Source organism: Scyliorhinus canicula, chromosome 9, assembly GCF_902713615.1.
Source record: "Scyliorhinus canicula chromosome 9, sScyCan1.1, whole genome shotgun sequence".
Classification (NCBI taxonomy): domain Eukaryota; kingdom Metazoa; phylum Chordata; class Chondrichthyes; order Carcharhiniformes; family Scyliorhinidae; genus Scyliorhinus; species Scyliorhinus canicula.
Genome location: NC_052154.1, coordinates 170,126,740 through 170,143,903, shown reverse-complemented (window position 1 = coordinate 170,143,903; position 17,164 = coordinate 170,126,740). Strand labels below are relative to the sequence as shown.

At 42.4% G+C, this 17,164-nt stretch overlaps 1 protein-coding gene across 3 annotated transcripts in view; it reads left to right on the top strand.

Moving 5' to 3' along the window:
• The window catches only part of sbf2 (SET binding factor 2), a 725,521-nt gene that overhangs the window by 498,989 nt on the left and 209,368 nt on the right, over positions 1-17,164 (top strand). For all 3 annotated transcript variants that reach the window (XM_038808179.1, XM_038808177.1, XM_038808178.1), the window contains exon 17: positions 9,870-9,938. In XM_038808179.1, coding sequence (XP_038664107.1) covers positions 9,870-9,938 — 69 coding nt within the window. The remainder of the gene's footprint in view (positions 1-9,869; positions 9,939-17,164) is intronic.

Genomic DNA, 17,164 nt, shown 5'->3' with positions numbered 1-17,164 from the left:
GATAGCGGGCAGCACGGTGGCCTAGTGGTTAGCACAACCGCCTCACGGCGCTGAGGTCCCAGGTTCGATCCCGGCTCTGGGTCACTGTCCGTGTGGAGTTTGCACATTCTCCCCGTGTCTGCGTGGGTTTCGCCCCCACAACCCAAAAAATGTGCAGAGTAGGTGGATTGGCCACGCTAAATTGCCCCTTAATTAGAAAAAATAATTGGCTAATCTAAATTTATTTTTTTTTAAATAGCCAGCGATGTGCGTGACACCTCGGTAGGAGCTGTCCTCCTCAGGAAAACAAATCTAGGATAGAGAGACCTTCTTATAGAGAGTCTTCTCAAAAAGCTAAACAAGCGCCAGAAACGGTACTCCACAGTAGAGAAGGAAACCTTTGGTTTCTTCCTGGCTCTCAAACACTTTGAGGTCTATGTCCAAAATGGACACAGAGACCTCAGTCTATACTGACCACAACCAGTTATCGTGTGTGTGTGCGTACGCATATTAACTTTTAAGTAAGAAATGTGTTTTTTAAAAAAGGACACACAAGCAAGACTTAGCTGAGACTGTAAAGTAGCCACATGCTGATAAATTCCAATATAGATTGCACTTGACCATGTAGTGCAGAGGGAACAGAATGATGCACTCTTTTTTTATGTAGAGACATTTCAAAGGAAGAACGCTGAACTTACCATCTCAGCAGAAACCATCTCCTGTGAGTTCTATCCCAGGCTTTGGACTTGATGTGAGTTGAAAGAAAGTAGATCTGGACAAAAGACAAAATGTTTTTCCCCTTCCAGGAAAACAGAAGCAAAGGGTTTTAAACGCCAACTGAAACTCTAGTCTTTGTGTGCTAGCCTGGTGTACTAGTTCCACAGTATTAGTGCTGTTCAGGTCATAGCAGAAGAATATTCACTAGGCATCCCCGCGCTTCCAGTCAAAAAAGTATCTCTCTCTGATTGCTGGAAGGAATTCGCAAGTCTGCAAAGCCACAAACAACAAGGAAACAGGACAACTCTTTTCAGCTAATCATCAGAACCTAAATTCTCCAAATCAATTGCGAACGTCAGCACCATCGGAATTACCCAACTTAATGGCCGCAAAGTTCACCATCTACTCCTCACGAAAAAGCCAAATACTGATTTGTATACATTTTAAAACTTTTATTTTTGGACTGCTTCACATTTCTAATCTGTATGTGTGTTTGTTTTATTATTTTCTGCTTGCGCTTTAGTTATCAATAAACTCACTCTTTAACTCAAGAATGTCTGGTTAGATTGGCTCCTTTTAAAATAAATACATTTGGACTGGGAATAGATACCCATGAGGGAAGGAATCCTTTTTAAATTAAACTTGTTGCGACAAACCAAGGGATTTGAATAAAGAAGGGGAGCCAGTTAATCCCTCCTCACCCGTCAGCATAACAGTTTGAGGATATCTCGTCCGGAATCATAACAAATGTTGGACCTTATCCAGGGACCTGTCAAAAAACTGTAAAATTCAGATTCTAAACTCTGTTGACAATTGAGTTGCTTTCTTATAATTAGAGGGTTCATTTGTCAACGTTATGGTACCTCATGGTCTGCAATATACAAAACTTGTTGAAATGGAAGCAGGTTAGCTAACTGTTAATGAATCAAGTCTGATGCTCCAATTTGATAATATGCACTCATGTGACTAAGCCACATGTACTGTTACATGCCATGCACTATTATGAAGTTACTATTTTAATGGGCAGAATATGGGGCTAAGACTTTGGATACTGATGAGATTTTTTAGAAAGTGACCCATTATATTTTGTCAATTTGTGCGAAATACAGCAGTTGTATAATTTTAAACTCCTGAGCAATTGAACTGCGGGAATCTGGAGTTGTGGCTCCTTCCACCTCTGGAGATAGGAAGAAGAAATTTGGGTTACCAGGCAAAACCTAGAGATTTCTGTGAACCGAGAGAGAGAGGAGGTAAAGTGCTTCAAAATGTAAACCGTTACATAAATGATTGAAAATGGCTAAGGTTAAAAACCTGAGAAAAAGAGTAGGTGAAAATTGACACTTGATGGAAGCAGAAAATTGCCATGCTGTCTCGCATCATTGTTAATCGACTATTTTCAAATAAACACTTCTGTGTTCATAACTGTCTGAAGTTGTGTGTGGATGATAAAGAGCTTTTTACCATATGCTTGCTTGTGTCTTCATAGTTACCATTGCTTGGATGCAAATGCTTATTCTTGAGTATTCACTTTTGAGTGTTCGCAGACATCATTGCAAGTCATTTTGTGTTTATAATGGGCCAATTTGACAGTGGGTCTATCAATAAATGGTTCAATTGAAACAAATTGTTTATGGTTTGTTCCTAACTAATTTCTGAAGTTAAAACCTCCTCTCAATTATCAGAAATAGGAGTTTAAAGTAACTGATTGTATGAATTGATTTACGCTCAGGTTATAAAGATGTGTTATCCAGAAATTAAATTGATAATGTCATCAGCTAGATATGTATATATCTAGCTGATGACATGTATGTATGTAGTTTGGAAAAAAACACCTTTTGCGAACCAAAGGAAACTGGCCTATAACAGCTACTATGTTGTATTTGTGAAGGACATGAGCTGCATTATGAATTACAATCTGTGGCAGTCTCTTGAGATAGTAGCTGAAGTAAGTCCGGATTAGAAGCACACATGTTATGTGAACCAACTCTTCGGTATAAAAAGATAACTGGATTTGAACAGTTTGATAGACTATCATGGGATAGAAGAGACTACTCTTTCATCAAAGCTGAGCTATTTGTGATTTAAAAACCCACCAGAAGGGTTCTTAAAGGAGGATTGCAAAATAATACCACTGTCTTCAAGAGAAAAGATAATCAACAAGCCATGATGGTCCAGTGAGAAACTCAACTACCAGCAGCTATTGTGAAAAGTGATCCTTCAGCTGTAAACAATCTGTGAATAATTTTTTTTCTGACTTGTTATGACCCAGCTGATACTACTGGACAGTAAGGTCTCAGAATGGGACCATGGCTTGATAGACCATAACTTTTGTTTTTTGTTCAGAGATGTGGGTGAACAGAGTCACAGGACTGACAATTTTAACAAAATATTAAAACATCTATTAAACATGAAAAGATTGACTAAAACACAATACTCCTTCACCCACCTATATCTTCACAAATGTACAGCAGATGTTTAAGGTCAACGCAAGTTACAAAATATATCTTGTACTTTAATGTTCTCTGTAAGTACACAGTCCATGTAGACTAAAAGGCCTTTCTGTGGTCAGCCACATCGCACTCTGAAACAAAATGGCACATGCCATCCAAAACAAATTTCTGTGGATTTCTAATCAAATCCCCCCAGATGTTTTTAACACTGTGAGCCAGCTGGTTTCACTGGAACTTTGGCTTCCAGATGAGTGGTTCCAAACTCCACTTGCGAAAACACACCTTACACAACGCTTTCTCTCGGATGCCTTCCAAGGATCCACTTCCAGCAATTCAATCTCTCCTTTCAGCATTCCTTTGCCTTGGATTACCATGTACATTCAAGCTTCCACACAATCTCAATTACTTCAGATGTCTGGCTTCTCACTAGCCGACTTCATTGGGTCTGTCTTTTAATGGGAGGCTTTCTCTGCTTTTTTTTTTAACTTCGAGTATTTTGTAAAGATTTACTTCAGTATTCCCGGGTCTTCTGTTTATTACCATGGTTTCTATAACTATTCATTCTTTAGCTTCTGGTACTTGCTTTCTGCCCGTTATTCCATTGTCCTGCATCTCTGCTGGCAGTTTCTGTGAGAGCTGTGTTCTTCTAAGGCATCTGGTTCCAACTGAACCGCAAGCGCTTATGCTTTTCAATGTGGGCCCTGGTTGCTAAGCAACAGCCTAGTCTTTAACCGTGTTCATTTTCACATTGTAAACCCTTTAATTACAATTCAAGTACAATTTAAAATGACGCCAAAACCTACAGACATGCGAGGCGCTTTGTTATGCCTGAGCCAACTGAAATTTTGGCATTTCTCAGCACTCGACTAGAGAAACACAAATTAAATTTAAACTTGTACCTTATTTCTTTTTTAAAATATATTTAGAGTACCCAATTATTTTTTTCCAATTAAGGAGCAATTTAGTGTGGCCAATCCACCCGTCACATCTTTAGGTTGTGGGGGTGAAACCCACTCAGCAATGGGGATAATGTGTAAACTTCTCACAGTGACCAGGGGCCAAGATCGAACCTGGGTCCTCAGTGCCATAGGCTGCACTGCTAACCACTGCACCACCATGCCGCCCTAATTTGTACCTTATTTCTTATATCCAAAATACAAATATAGATTATTTAAAACTACTTCTGTTTACTGAAAGTTTGCTTTTTTACTTCGCCACGTTTTTAAGATCAGATACTCTGCAGAATTTTCTTTTCTTTTTGTTGCCTGCCTGGCTGGGGGCATGCATTGTTTGTGTTTTTTCAGTAGTAGATAGTTGAACCTATTTTAAAGTGTTTGTTAGTAATTTCTACATTTGTACCCAAGTGAGTTTTAAAACAAAGTTTTTACTTGTTAGCTTATGGAACCTGGTTGGCTTATTTCTTACACTGAGCTAGAAAAAGTTAAGTATATATATTGAATTGACAATATCACCTTTTTAAATTCAAAGTCTGTTAAAACAAACACAGGAGTGTGAACAAAGAGAGGAGTCAGTTCACCGCACCTCACCTGGTCATAGGAGATGTTTGGGAGCACATCTGGTATTTGAACCCATAGTCAAAGGAGAATAATTGGAAGTGGGAACTAAATTAATCCATAGAATTAATTTAAAATGCCAGTAGAGTTTTCTTGTGTACTAGAGTGATCCCATGTTAACCAAAATGTCTACTTTTGAGGCTTTTAGAACAGAGTGACATAACAGAGTTTAAACAAATTGTCCACTGTCAAATTGAAAAGTGTAGCTAGGCGGTTGGAGATAGAATTTCAATTGAAAATGAGGAAAATAGAAATTTAAGAAGTGGTGGCCAGCAATCTTGAAATTGAATTGAAAGAGCTAAAGGTAAGTGGAGAACCAGACACAGAAAAACTAACTTAAAAAATAACCAGAATAGAAGAGACTAACAGTGCAAATTTCACCAATATCAGTTGCAACCCTGTAATGTTCAATTCAGAATGCATGTTTATCCACTGATGACTTTTAATTAGTAAACCACAAACAGAAAATTTTAAATCAAATGTGACTTTGATTATGAAATGAAATGCCAAAGAAAAGTTAAATGAGGCATGTTGTAATAGATGGCTGCAGATGAGTTACCAAACTGGAAAGATTAAAGATTAAATTGCTAGATATCCACACAAAGAGAAAATAATTAGAAACAGCAAAACAAAATGCAGAAAGGAAGATTGTGCTTGACAAATTAGTCCTTGGGGATGTGTAAGATATGGTGAATGGTATTTAAATTGGTGTGCGTGGACTTTCAATTTCAAACCGGAGCCTATAGGGAGAGGACTAAGAGCTACGGAAATTAGTAGTGGGGTAGCAATTTGGATATAAAAGCTGGAAAGAAGGGAGGAAGCAAAGGCCCATATATTTGAGATGGAAAGCTACTAAGACACCTACTAAGAGAATAAATCCACAAGATTCCATGGGTTTTGAACAAACAAAAATAAACTTTACCATACAAGATCAGAAAGATAAAACAATTTACGATGCCTATCTTGTACTCTAACATTCAGGTTTAATATGAATTATGTATTGTAATAGAAGGGTCTGGTGTATGCATACAGGTCCAATTAAGGTTCAGATAAGGTTCTAAAAGAAAATGCTACATAAAAGTGCATTTTGGCTCTCTCCTATACCTTGTTAATTTATTTTGGGGGGTGGTTGCTGTCAGGTGTCTGGTCACGCAATAAACTACCATCATGTTCAAGAATATCCAGATCAAGGTGCTGAAAAGTCTTGCAGAATTTCTGTTTGCCGAGTATGCTACACATGTTGCCTCTCCCACCTTAATTCTGCCAGGTTACAGGAAACCTTTCTGAACTAAGCCCAAAGAATGTGTTCAAATTAATGAAGAGTTAAGGATCACCAAACATGCACAGATTTGCCACTGAAGTTTAAATAACTAAAATTGATCAGATTACCACCGTAGGGCACCAGTAAGTATCCTGTTAATAGACCAGGAGGACTATCTATCCATTCGGCCAAAAAACTTACACATCCATGTACACCATGGCCAGGATTCTCCGAGCCCGTGACAGGTCAGAGAATCGCCAGGGGCGCAGGAAATTCCCGCCACGCCGCTCCGATGCCAGGCCACCGATTCTCCGGTTGGCACCTATTGTGCCCGCGCGGACACCGTGGTGCCGGTCAGGGGCCGCTGAAATAGGCTCCCGCGTGCGACGGGCCGAACTCCCGCCGAGTTCAAACCTGGTACCACCCGGCGGGAGCTCGGACCCGCGGCCGCTGTGGACATCCTGGTTGGGGGGGGAGGGGGCCTCCACGGGGTCCAGGCCCATGATCGATGGCTTCTGATTGGCAGGCAGCCGTGATCTGGAGGTACCCTACCTCCTTCTGCACGGGCCCGCTGTTAGGTCCCTGACATGTTGCTCCACGCCAGTGCGGAGACGACAACCACACGCATGCGCCGGCATAGAGATGGCCGTGGCGCGCATGCGCGGACCCGTGCCGGCCGTGCAGGGCCGCCTTTGGTGCCGAAGCAGCGCGCAGCACTTCGGCACCGTGCTATCCCCCTAAAAACGAATGACTTGCTGGGCCAGGAGGCCTGTTGATGCTGGTGTACACCACTCCGGGGTGTTTACGCTGACCCGGCCTATATCTTTTAAAAAATATTTTTATTCACGTTTTCAACATTTTTACAATAAATAAACACAACCACAATGCCACAATCCGCCTCCCCTGAACTAATGTACACCATATTCCTCATCAATCAAATTGATACCTCTTCAAACAAAAGTCAAACATACCTTAGCTTTAACAAATTCATGCTAATTGATTAACTTCTGCATTCTAAATGTTAATTTTGTCTTGCAGTATGGTTTCCACAAATTTTCCCACATCTGGCATGATCTATAGTTAACTTGCTTATCCTTCTTGAACAAGGTTTTATTTCTTCTCGTTCCCACAGGACAATTTGCATTTTTAAGGAGGATTGAAAGAATGGGCACGATTCAATTAATTGGGAACAGAGTCAGGTAGTGAGCGCATTTAGCCAAGTGTTTTCCAGCGTTCGCAGTGCGATTCACGTTGTATAAGGGGCCCCAGCGGGGAACACACGGCCGAGGCTGCAAATAGCCCTGTTTTGTACACTGAGGATTTCCGTTCACCGGAACTTCCCAATGCAGCGAGAGATCGGGATGCCATTTTTAAATGGCGCCCGATCTCCGAAACCCCCGAAACGACCTCGACCCACCACCCCCTCCAGGCCGAATGCACTATGAGAGGGGGTGCACCCCCACCACCCACGCAAGGCACCCCCAGACCAATTGCACGCATGTAAAAAAGTGTCAGCTTGGCACCTTGGCAGTGCCAACCTGACACACTGGCAGTGCCAGCAGGGCACCTTGGAAGTGCTAGGCTGGCACATAGGTAGCACTGCCAGGGTGCCCAGGTAGCACCAGCAGTGCCAGGGAATCACCCTTCCCAAAGGGCATGCTGCTGGGGGCCTCCGATCCCCCTGGTACCCGTTTGTGGAGACCAGTACCAAATGAAGCTTGCCCAAAGTCTCAGAGGCAAAGGGGATAGGTACCTCTGGAATCTGAGCATCAAAGTGAGACGAGCTGCCTCACTTTAATATGCAGAGTTTCCAAAAAGTGATCCCACCCACAACGGACAGGATTCATGTTGCAACGTCTCGCAAGGTTGAGTCACATTTTGCGAGGCGTTGTAAGCCGGTTAGATCCCGGGAGTGGGGTCTCTTGGCTTTTATTGGCCATGCTACCCTGTGGCGAGCTGACTTTCAGGTGCAGCGTGACAATTGGATCGTGCCCATTGTGTCCACTTGCTGCAATATCCTCTCTGATGCTCCAGTGCAGTACATGGAGAATGCTGCATTCTCAATAGTGCTGCCATGTGGTTATGATGTTAAACCAAGCCCCACGCTTGTCATTTCTGCTATCAGAGGTAATACGTGTTTTCTCCTTCGTGTTCCAAACAGTATTTATCATTCCACCAGAATCACTAAAGTAAATTTTGTTTACTCATTGATGTTTGTGAGACCATACTGCTTGAAAATTACCTCCAGCACTCACTTTACAACAGTGACTTCCTTGGCTGTAAAGCACTTTTAGGACATCATGAAAGATGCGAGATGAATGCAAGTTATTTCTTAATGTTCTCTAAATTGTTCTCCACAACTTTGTTTACACTCTCTTTAAGGATATTTATGCTGTTTTAGTGCAGATGAAGATTGTCCTTTCTGTGTAGACCTAATCCAGAATTTGATCTAATGGGCCTTCCTTTCTGCTTCACCTTCCTCTTCCTCTTTCTTCTGCTTTTCTATCCTTAACATGGCACACAGGTAGTTGGATATTCACACACTTTAAGTCTGTGAACATGTGTGATCGGCAAAGACGTATGCCTTTTTCTGGAATATTCATTATTGCACAAAGTTGGGAATAGTACCACGTGGGTAATGTGGTATGTAACTTGCCATTATCTGATAATTAACCAACTTGGGGTTGGATACCTCAAATGATATTTTATATATTTATCAGTATAATTTCTTACATTGTTGAGTGACACCCTATGAGGTCTGATTATCCATCCAGTGGATAGATTTTTAACCTTAAGAAAATCTCCTTAACATCTCCAACATTGGAGCTGTCACAATAGCTCCACCCCATGCTACCTCTAGGTAACTGTTGTCTATCACGGTTAGTCGTCAGAGCCTGAATGCTGCTGCTTAATGGACATCTATGAACCAGTTAAGCTCCACAATCTTTGTGCCTCGAGTTGCATAAAGTTTGCCTTTCCATTAAGCAACCCGTCAAAAAACAGTAACTAGTCCTAACATCAGATGTATGTGTAATATATGTATATTTATATAAATATATAATTATATGTACATTGGTATATATTTCAAAAAATCATTCTGTCTGTAAAATGGAAATAGTACTTTTAAAAATATATTTATTTAAAAGCAATTAATTGGCCCCCCAAAAAGTTTATCAACAGCAGGTCTCAGTATTTGGAATGTTCTGAAAATTGCATGTCCTGCGAGTCAATAGTAGTTTTAATTAAATAAAAACTTCCAATGACTTAAAAAGTGTCTGTGACTTTAAAGTGCAGCTGTTGTAGTTTAAAATTTGGACACAGCCTACAAGAATGGAGCCCTGCTGTGGTCTAAAAGTCGGAGTGCATCTTGGCATTCCAAACATTTCCTTACTAGACGATTACAGCCTGATTTTTGTGAACTTTATTGCTCGGGGCCTCATGACAGCTTTCAGAAACATGTTTGGCATTTTGGTTAAAATAACTCAGATGTGTCAAGCCATTTTAGATAAACTGTTGGTCTTCATTACTGCCTCAGTTATTAATGTTGAAAATAATCTTGATTAAGATTACATATCTTTTGAAGGAGTTGCAGTAGTATGTACATTCATCTTGGGAATCTTTAGGAGGATTTTTCTTCACATATAGCTGCAGTTCTGTTTCATGTTACTCATTCAAAACTTAGCTTGTATCCCTATAGTACACTTAAAACTAAGTGATAGGTCCCTAAAGATTGTCTGCAGTAAATTATTGTTGGAACCAGTTAATTGTATTCCTCCACGCATTGCCTCTTTATCAAACAGGTGGTTGGTAATCGAGTTGAGACAATCGGCTACAAACAAATGGAATGTAAGGTATCAAGATTTATGATTTCCTGTTTATTTCTTACAGGATTGTTCGACTTCTGAAGAATATTGTGTTGCTGCTACATTGCTGCCACTGACAACAGCATTTTACCGGGTAAGCCCATGTGATTTCATACCTAAACTCCCCAGAGAAAGCTTGGTCTTGTCTGGATTTGATTGCACAAAGGTCTCGATACAAAATTTAACAAGTAGATTTATTAAAAAGAGGCATGTAATCTGCAAACTGTCACGTTTGTTTCTAAAATAATGTCCCACTTTATACCAGCGTATTTACAACCATATTTTGGAAAATAGTGCTGAGAATTGCTGGAATGCTTTGGGTAGAAACAATCTAAGGATGTGTAGGGCATTCTCGTGTTGGCGGTACCTTGCTTTTTTAACATCAAGGATTATTAAGCATCCAACGACTATATCTGTAAGTAATGTACAGGAAATAGGTTTAACTAGCTAATGGGAGAGTTAGTTAATTAGTCATCAGATATAGGCTATATTGGCACTTCTTGATTTACAGGCAACTAAACATAGGATAATCAATGGAATTAGACATAAAATGTCATAAATGTGAAATAAACTTCTGTCAATTCACTCTATCACTCATCGCAAAACGAAAAGATAACATGGAGGTTTTTATGTCAAGTTAGTCATGTGAGACAAAAAAATGCATGTTTTTTGCAGAGCAAATTGATCAAGGCAAGTAGATATATTGCTAGCTTCAGAAACAGTTTTCAGAGTCAAATGCCAAGAATGCCCAACATTGACTTTGTTGGCCCCAGCTGTAATTCATTTTGTTCGTTCTCTGCAATTCTGCCTCAATGATGTCAAGAATTGATAAAGGATAAAAAGCAAACTAATATTACCATTTTCCTCTGTTGTGAGTATTCTTTTCCTGCAATGGAAAACTATAGTAGGCTTGGTGGGGTTTATAAGGATAGGGCTGTGGTGTGGGCCTAGGTAGAGTGCTCTTTCAGAGGGTCGGTGCAGACTCGATAGGCTGAATGGCCTCCTTCTGCATTGTAAGGATTCCATGAGTATTGACCATGGAAAAAATGACTCATGCCCTTCCAGATTTAATAAAAAGCTGTGGGGAATGGCAAAAAACACAAGGGAAAAGAAATCAGAGAGAGGATTTGCATAAACCACTGATTAGTAACAGCTTTGTTAAAAGGAAATCAAGCCAGAATTGTATTGCATTATTGAAAGGATGTCCCTATTTTCAATTTTATTTTGCAAAATTGAATTTAGCTTACAAAATGTTTCACTTCTAAGTTTGTATTTTCCAGTGGTTTAACATTTATCGTTCATTCTACATGCATTTATATTCATCTCTATATTTTTAAGTAACTTGCAAAGGCAACTCGCAAAGTAAAAGGTAACTCATCGAGTTCTGTATCTTCACTGGAACTTTTGGAGTGAATATATTGCTCTCAACTATAACATGCTTTTGTAAATTTCTAATGTTGCTTACATTGCTACAGAAAATATATAGTAATTATTAATGAGGCATTGTAAGGGCAGCACGGTGGCGCAGTGGGTTAGCCCTGTTGCCTCGCGGCGCCGAGGTCCCAGGTTCGATCCCGGCTCTGAGTCACTGTCCGTGTGGAGTTTGCACATTCTCCCTGTGTTTGCATGGGTTTCGTCCACACAACCCAAACATGTGCAGGCTAGGTGGATTGGCCAGGCTAAATTGCCCCTTAATTGGAAAAATTTAATTGGATACTCTAAATTTAAAAAAAAAAATTAATCAGGCATTGTTTAAGAAAGAATAGTTAGCCTTTTAGCGTACAAGGTCTTTTCTTTTATAAATTGAATGCCTGATGCATATGTAGACTCGTAAACCATGGTGATGAATTTCTAATTTAAGCCAATTTGCAAGCTGCGTATCTGTAGGGCTTCTGTTTTCCAGTATGGAAAGTAAACTGTCCCCTTCGGAATGCATTCCAATTACCAAATCTGGAGAGCTCAGATCGAGGTTGATAGGAGCTGAAAATGAGGGGGAGCTGCCAATTTGCAAGTGAAAGTATCCATAATGATGGTGGCACCTGTGTGAAGTTGATGGAAAGTGGACTCTCTATGTCCTGACCTATAACTTTGTACTTCCTGGTGCTAATTGTCAGTGCAAACTCCTTGCAGGCCTTGGAGAACTGGTCTACAAGCGGTTGCAAATTAACTTCAGTATGGGATGCCAGCACAACATCATCAGTAAACAGCATACACTTTGTTTTTGCATCCAGTTTTGTCAACTTGCAGAGTTTGTTGTCAGCTCTAGCCTGCAGGTAGAAACCTTCACAGCACATAACAGCAGCAAAACAAAGAGTACGTCAAAGAGAGATGGTGCCAGGATGCTGCCTGGCTTTATCCCACTCCCGATAGTGAAAGCTGCTCCCTTGTAACTGACAAAACTGCATGGATTTTAGATGTTGGATGATGAGTATTTGGTGATGTAATGGTTAAAAGCAAGCGTTCGTGTGTGTTTAGCTGCTGCAGTCGTGGTTTTAAAAGAATCTTGGTTTGAAAGAAAATAACACTTTTCGGAGTCTGAGGTGCAATTAACCATCGTAAAAGCTTGGGCTAAAACAATTTTGTTTTGGTTGTAAAAAAATATTTTTATTAAAGATTTTTATAACAAATTTATAACAAACTAACAACGCAAAAGACGGATGTAACACAACACAATATAGCCCATCAAAAAGAAAAAACCCTCTCCCCCTAATAAACTAAACCAAATCCTTACCCCGACAACTGACGGTGACTAACTCTTTGAAGAGGGAAATGAATGGCTGCCATCTCGGGTAGAACCCTTCATCCAAACCCCGATAGTGTACTTGCCGTTCTCCAGATGCATAAATTCCATAAGGTCACCCAACCACACTGAAGCACTGGACAACCTCCACCCCAGGACAAAGGCGAAGACGTCTGCCTTTACCCCCGATTGCAGGCCCGGCAAGTCCAATGCCCCAAAAATGGCACCAAAGGATAAGGCTCCATATTGATAAGAATTGCTAACATGGTGTTAAAGAAAGAGACCCAAAAACGTTCCCAACTTGGGACACAACTAGAACATATGGGTGTGTTTAGCCGGCCCCCGAGAACACCTCTTACACTTATCTTCTACCCGCAGAAAGATATCACTCATCATCATCTTAATCAGGTGAACCCTATGTATCACCTTAAGCTGGATCAGGCTGAGCCGTGCAGAGGAGGACCTGTGAAGGGCTTCACTCCGCACCTCCTCATCCAAATACCCCCCCCCAAGAATCTGCTAAAGCCTCAGTGGGGACGACAGTGGTGCCATGGGAAATGGCGGAATGGCCTTTTGCACAAAATTACAAATCTGGAGGTATCGGAATAAATGCATTCCAGAGAATCAGAAATTTGTCGACACCTCCTCCAGACTTGCAAACTATCCCTTCATGAATAAATCTTTAAAGACCCTTCTCCCCCCATGATCTAAATGTCAAGTTCAAGCTCGACGGCACAAATAGGTGGTTATCACAGATGGGGGCCAGCGATGACATGCATCTAAGCACGAAATGCTTCCTAAACTGCTTCCATATCCTTAGACTGGACACAAACACCATGTTTGAAGAATACCTCGCCGGAGAAAACGGCAGTGAGGCCGTTACCAGCGCACCTGAACGAGAGCTCCTGCACGATCCTGGCTCCATCCGCCCCCAAATGGCACTTGGTCCGTAGAACCGCCCCAACACCTTATCAATGTTTGCTGCTCAATAATAAAAAAGCAAATTGGGCAAAGTAGACTCCCCAACTGTCTGTCCCGCTGAAGAAATGCCCTACAAATTCTTGAGGCCTTATCCGCCCATTTTAAGGAAGCTACCAACTTATTGACCCGAACAAAAATGGAATATCTAAATATTGACATGCCCGAATCCCCCTCCGGCGGCTTTGACCTGTAAAGACTCTTATAGAATGCCCCAAAAGCTACGTTACCTTTAACCGGGGCAGAGACCAAGTTGCCACTCGAATTCCTAATCTGAATGATCTCCCCAGGGAAGACGCCTGCTGCCTCAGCTGGTGGGCTCAAAGACGGCTGGCCTTCTCCCCTCGAGCGCCGCAGGTAGCTCGCCGCCTTTCTTGTAGACAACAGTTCAAACTGCATCTGCAGCTTCTTCCTGGTCACCAGCAGCTCTGCGGTAGGATCACACGAGTACCAGTGGTCTACCTCCAGGATAGTCTCCACCAGCCTCTGCCGTTCCATCCTTGCAGTCCTATCTAGATGTGCCTAATAGGAAATTATCTCCCCATTAATAACCGCTTTAAGGACTTTCCACAGCGTGGAAGGTGAGACAGACTCATTCTTGTTGAACCTCACATATTCCTCAATGCTCGTAGATACGCGCCCCCTTGTCCGCTGACAGTGCTGCATCCAACATCCACAAAGGGTGGTGAGCAGGGTCCAACTCCAGAACCAAGTACACAAAATGTAGGGCATGCTCCGAAATAATTATAGCTGATTACTCCTTCTTCCTCACCCACGGGACCTGAGAAAAAAATGAAAATTCCTTATCCCTTGGGTGTAAAAACAGCCATGGATATGGCCCCTCCCCCCTCTGATCCATAAAAGCTAACAGCGTCTTCACACCCCTAATGGCAGCAATGATTTAGACCTAGATCGGTCTAACCTAAGATCAAGTACACAGTTTAAATCCCCTCCAAAATCCAGTTGATACGTGTCCAGATCAGGAATGGAAACCAACAGCCTCCTCACAAATGCCGTATCGTCCCAACGTGGAACATGAATATTGACCAATACCACCAACGTTCCCGCCAAGGACCCACTGACCACGTAGCTGCCATTGGTGTTCACCATGGTCTTAGTAGCCGTAAAAGGAACCCGTTTGTTAATTAAAATTGTCACTCCCATACCCTGCTGTCGAAGCCCAAATGAAATACCTGGCTCACTCACCGATCCACAGCCTTGGACTGAGGGCAGCATGCGGGCACAGTGGTTAGCATTGCTGCCTCATGGCACCGAGGACCCGGGTTCGATCCCAGCACCAGGTCACTGTCCGTGTGCAGATTCCACATTCTCCCCGTATCTGCGTGGGTCTCATGCCCACAACCCAAAGATGTGCAGGGTAGGTGGATTGGGCACACTTAAGTTGGCCCTGGAAATAAAAAATGAATTGTGTACTTTAAATTTAATTTTTAAAAAAAGGTATCCTGTGGGGACTTTTAATGGTTGTTGATGAGAAGGGTTTGTTTAGGATTTCTTGGATACTGTATATGCTTGTTGTTATTCAGGGTTTGCATATGTTGGATGGGCAGGGATGCGGGAGCCAATGTGGGTAGTGGTTAGGCAATAGCAATGGAAATACATAGTCCCTGTTGGGAATTTGAGCATTGCAGGGATGTTGGATTTTGTTTTTTATGTATGTAACGGGGACAGGCTAAGGAGCTTCTTTCAGAACAAAGAACAATACAGCAAAGGAACAGGCTCTTCGGCCCTCCAAGCCTGTTTTGGTCATGATACCAACCTTTGCCAAAACTCTCAGCACTTCCTTGTGCCGTATCCCTCTATACCCGTCCTATCCATGTGTTTGTCAAGATGTCTTTTGAAGCCGTTAATATTCTGCTTCCACAACCTCCCTTGGCAATGCGTTCCAGGCACTCACCACCCTCTGCATAGAAAACCTGCCTCGCACACCTCCTCTAAACTTTGCCCCATGGACCTTAAACCTATGCCCCCTGAAGACTGACTCCTCCACCCTGGGAAAGAGTGCCTGCCATCCACTCTTATCCATGCCTCTCATAATCTTGTAGACCTCTATCAGGTCACCCCTCAACCTCCATCTTTCTAATGAAAACAGTCTGAGTCTATTCAGTCTCTCCACATAGCTAACACCCTCCAGACCAAGCAAATCCTGGTAAACCTCCTCTGCACCCTCACCAAAGCCTCCACGTCCTTCTGGTAGTGAGGCGACCAAAATTGTGCACAATATTAATATTCACCCTGAATGGGAGCTACTTCATTCGCAGCAAGGTTTTAGCTAGTGAACGGGAGTGTGGTGATGGAGCGAGGGGAAATGACTGCGTCTCATGGATCTGTTTAGACGGGGTTCATTGAGCCTAGCTTGTTTCTTTGGTAGGGGAATGGGGTTAGTGAGGAGGGAGCATCATTCTCTGGAAGGTGATCAGCAGGTCCACGGGGATGGAGCAGTTGGGGGAGGGGGATGGGGGGGGGTTAGCTCTATGACTGTGACTAGGGTTTTTTATTTGTCCCATCCTTTGGACAGGGTGGACAACCATCTAGGGTGGCTCTTGAGCCTAGGAATTTGGTGAGTGTGAGAAAATGCTTCTCTGTGTAAATGGCTGACTCCGGATTTTGGGGGGGGGAGGGAAATGAGAGACCCCAGATCAGGTTGATCACATGGGACGTAGGGGTTTAGAGGTTGAGAGTTTTCTCTCACCTGAAGAATTTAAGGGCCAATGTGGTGCTTTTGCAGGAGACTCGTTTGTGGGTGAAGGACCAGACCAGACTGTGGAGGGGGTGGGTGAGTCAGATATTTCACTCTGACTTCGACAATAGGGTGTGGGGTTTCGCTTTTTAGCAGACACGGTCTTGGCAGAACTGGGTGGCAGGTATTTGATTGTTACTGGGTCATTAGTGGGTAAGTTTGTAGGGTTGGTAAATGTATATGCCCTGAATTGGGATGATGTGACATTCATAAGGAAACTGTTGGCCACCATTCCAGATTTGGGGACACACCAGCTGATCCTGAGGGGAGATTTAAAATGTGTGCTGGAACTGAAGTTAGATCACTCTAGGCCAAAGTTGTTGACTCCTTCAGGGGTAGCAAAGGCGTGGTTAGCATTTATGGAAGAGATGGGGGGTGGACAAATGGTGGTTCATGCATCCACGGGATAAGGAATTCTCGTTCTTTTTCCCAGTTCATAAGGTATACTCCAGGACATATTTCTTTTTGATGGGTAGGTCTCCTCTTCCTGGGGTGAGGAAAACAGAATATTCAGCTATAATCATTTCGGACCATGCCCCGCACTTGGTGGACTTGGTTTTAGAGGTGGGCCCTGTTCGGTGTCTGGTATGGAGGTTGGACGTGGGGCTACTGGCGGAATGGAGTTGTATAGGCGCATATTTAAGGATTTGGATGAGTATGCAGGGTTCAATTGGAATGGATCTGTCTCTCCCTCCACGTTGTGGGAGGCCTTGAGAGCGGTTATCAGAGGGGAGATTATATTATGCGAAGTTCACATGGATAGTGAGGTAAGAAAAGAGTGGCAGAAGTTATTTGATATTCTAGAGGTGAACCGCAAGTATTCAAGTGACCCTACCGCGGAGCT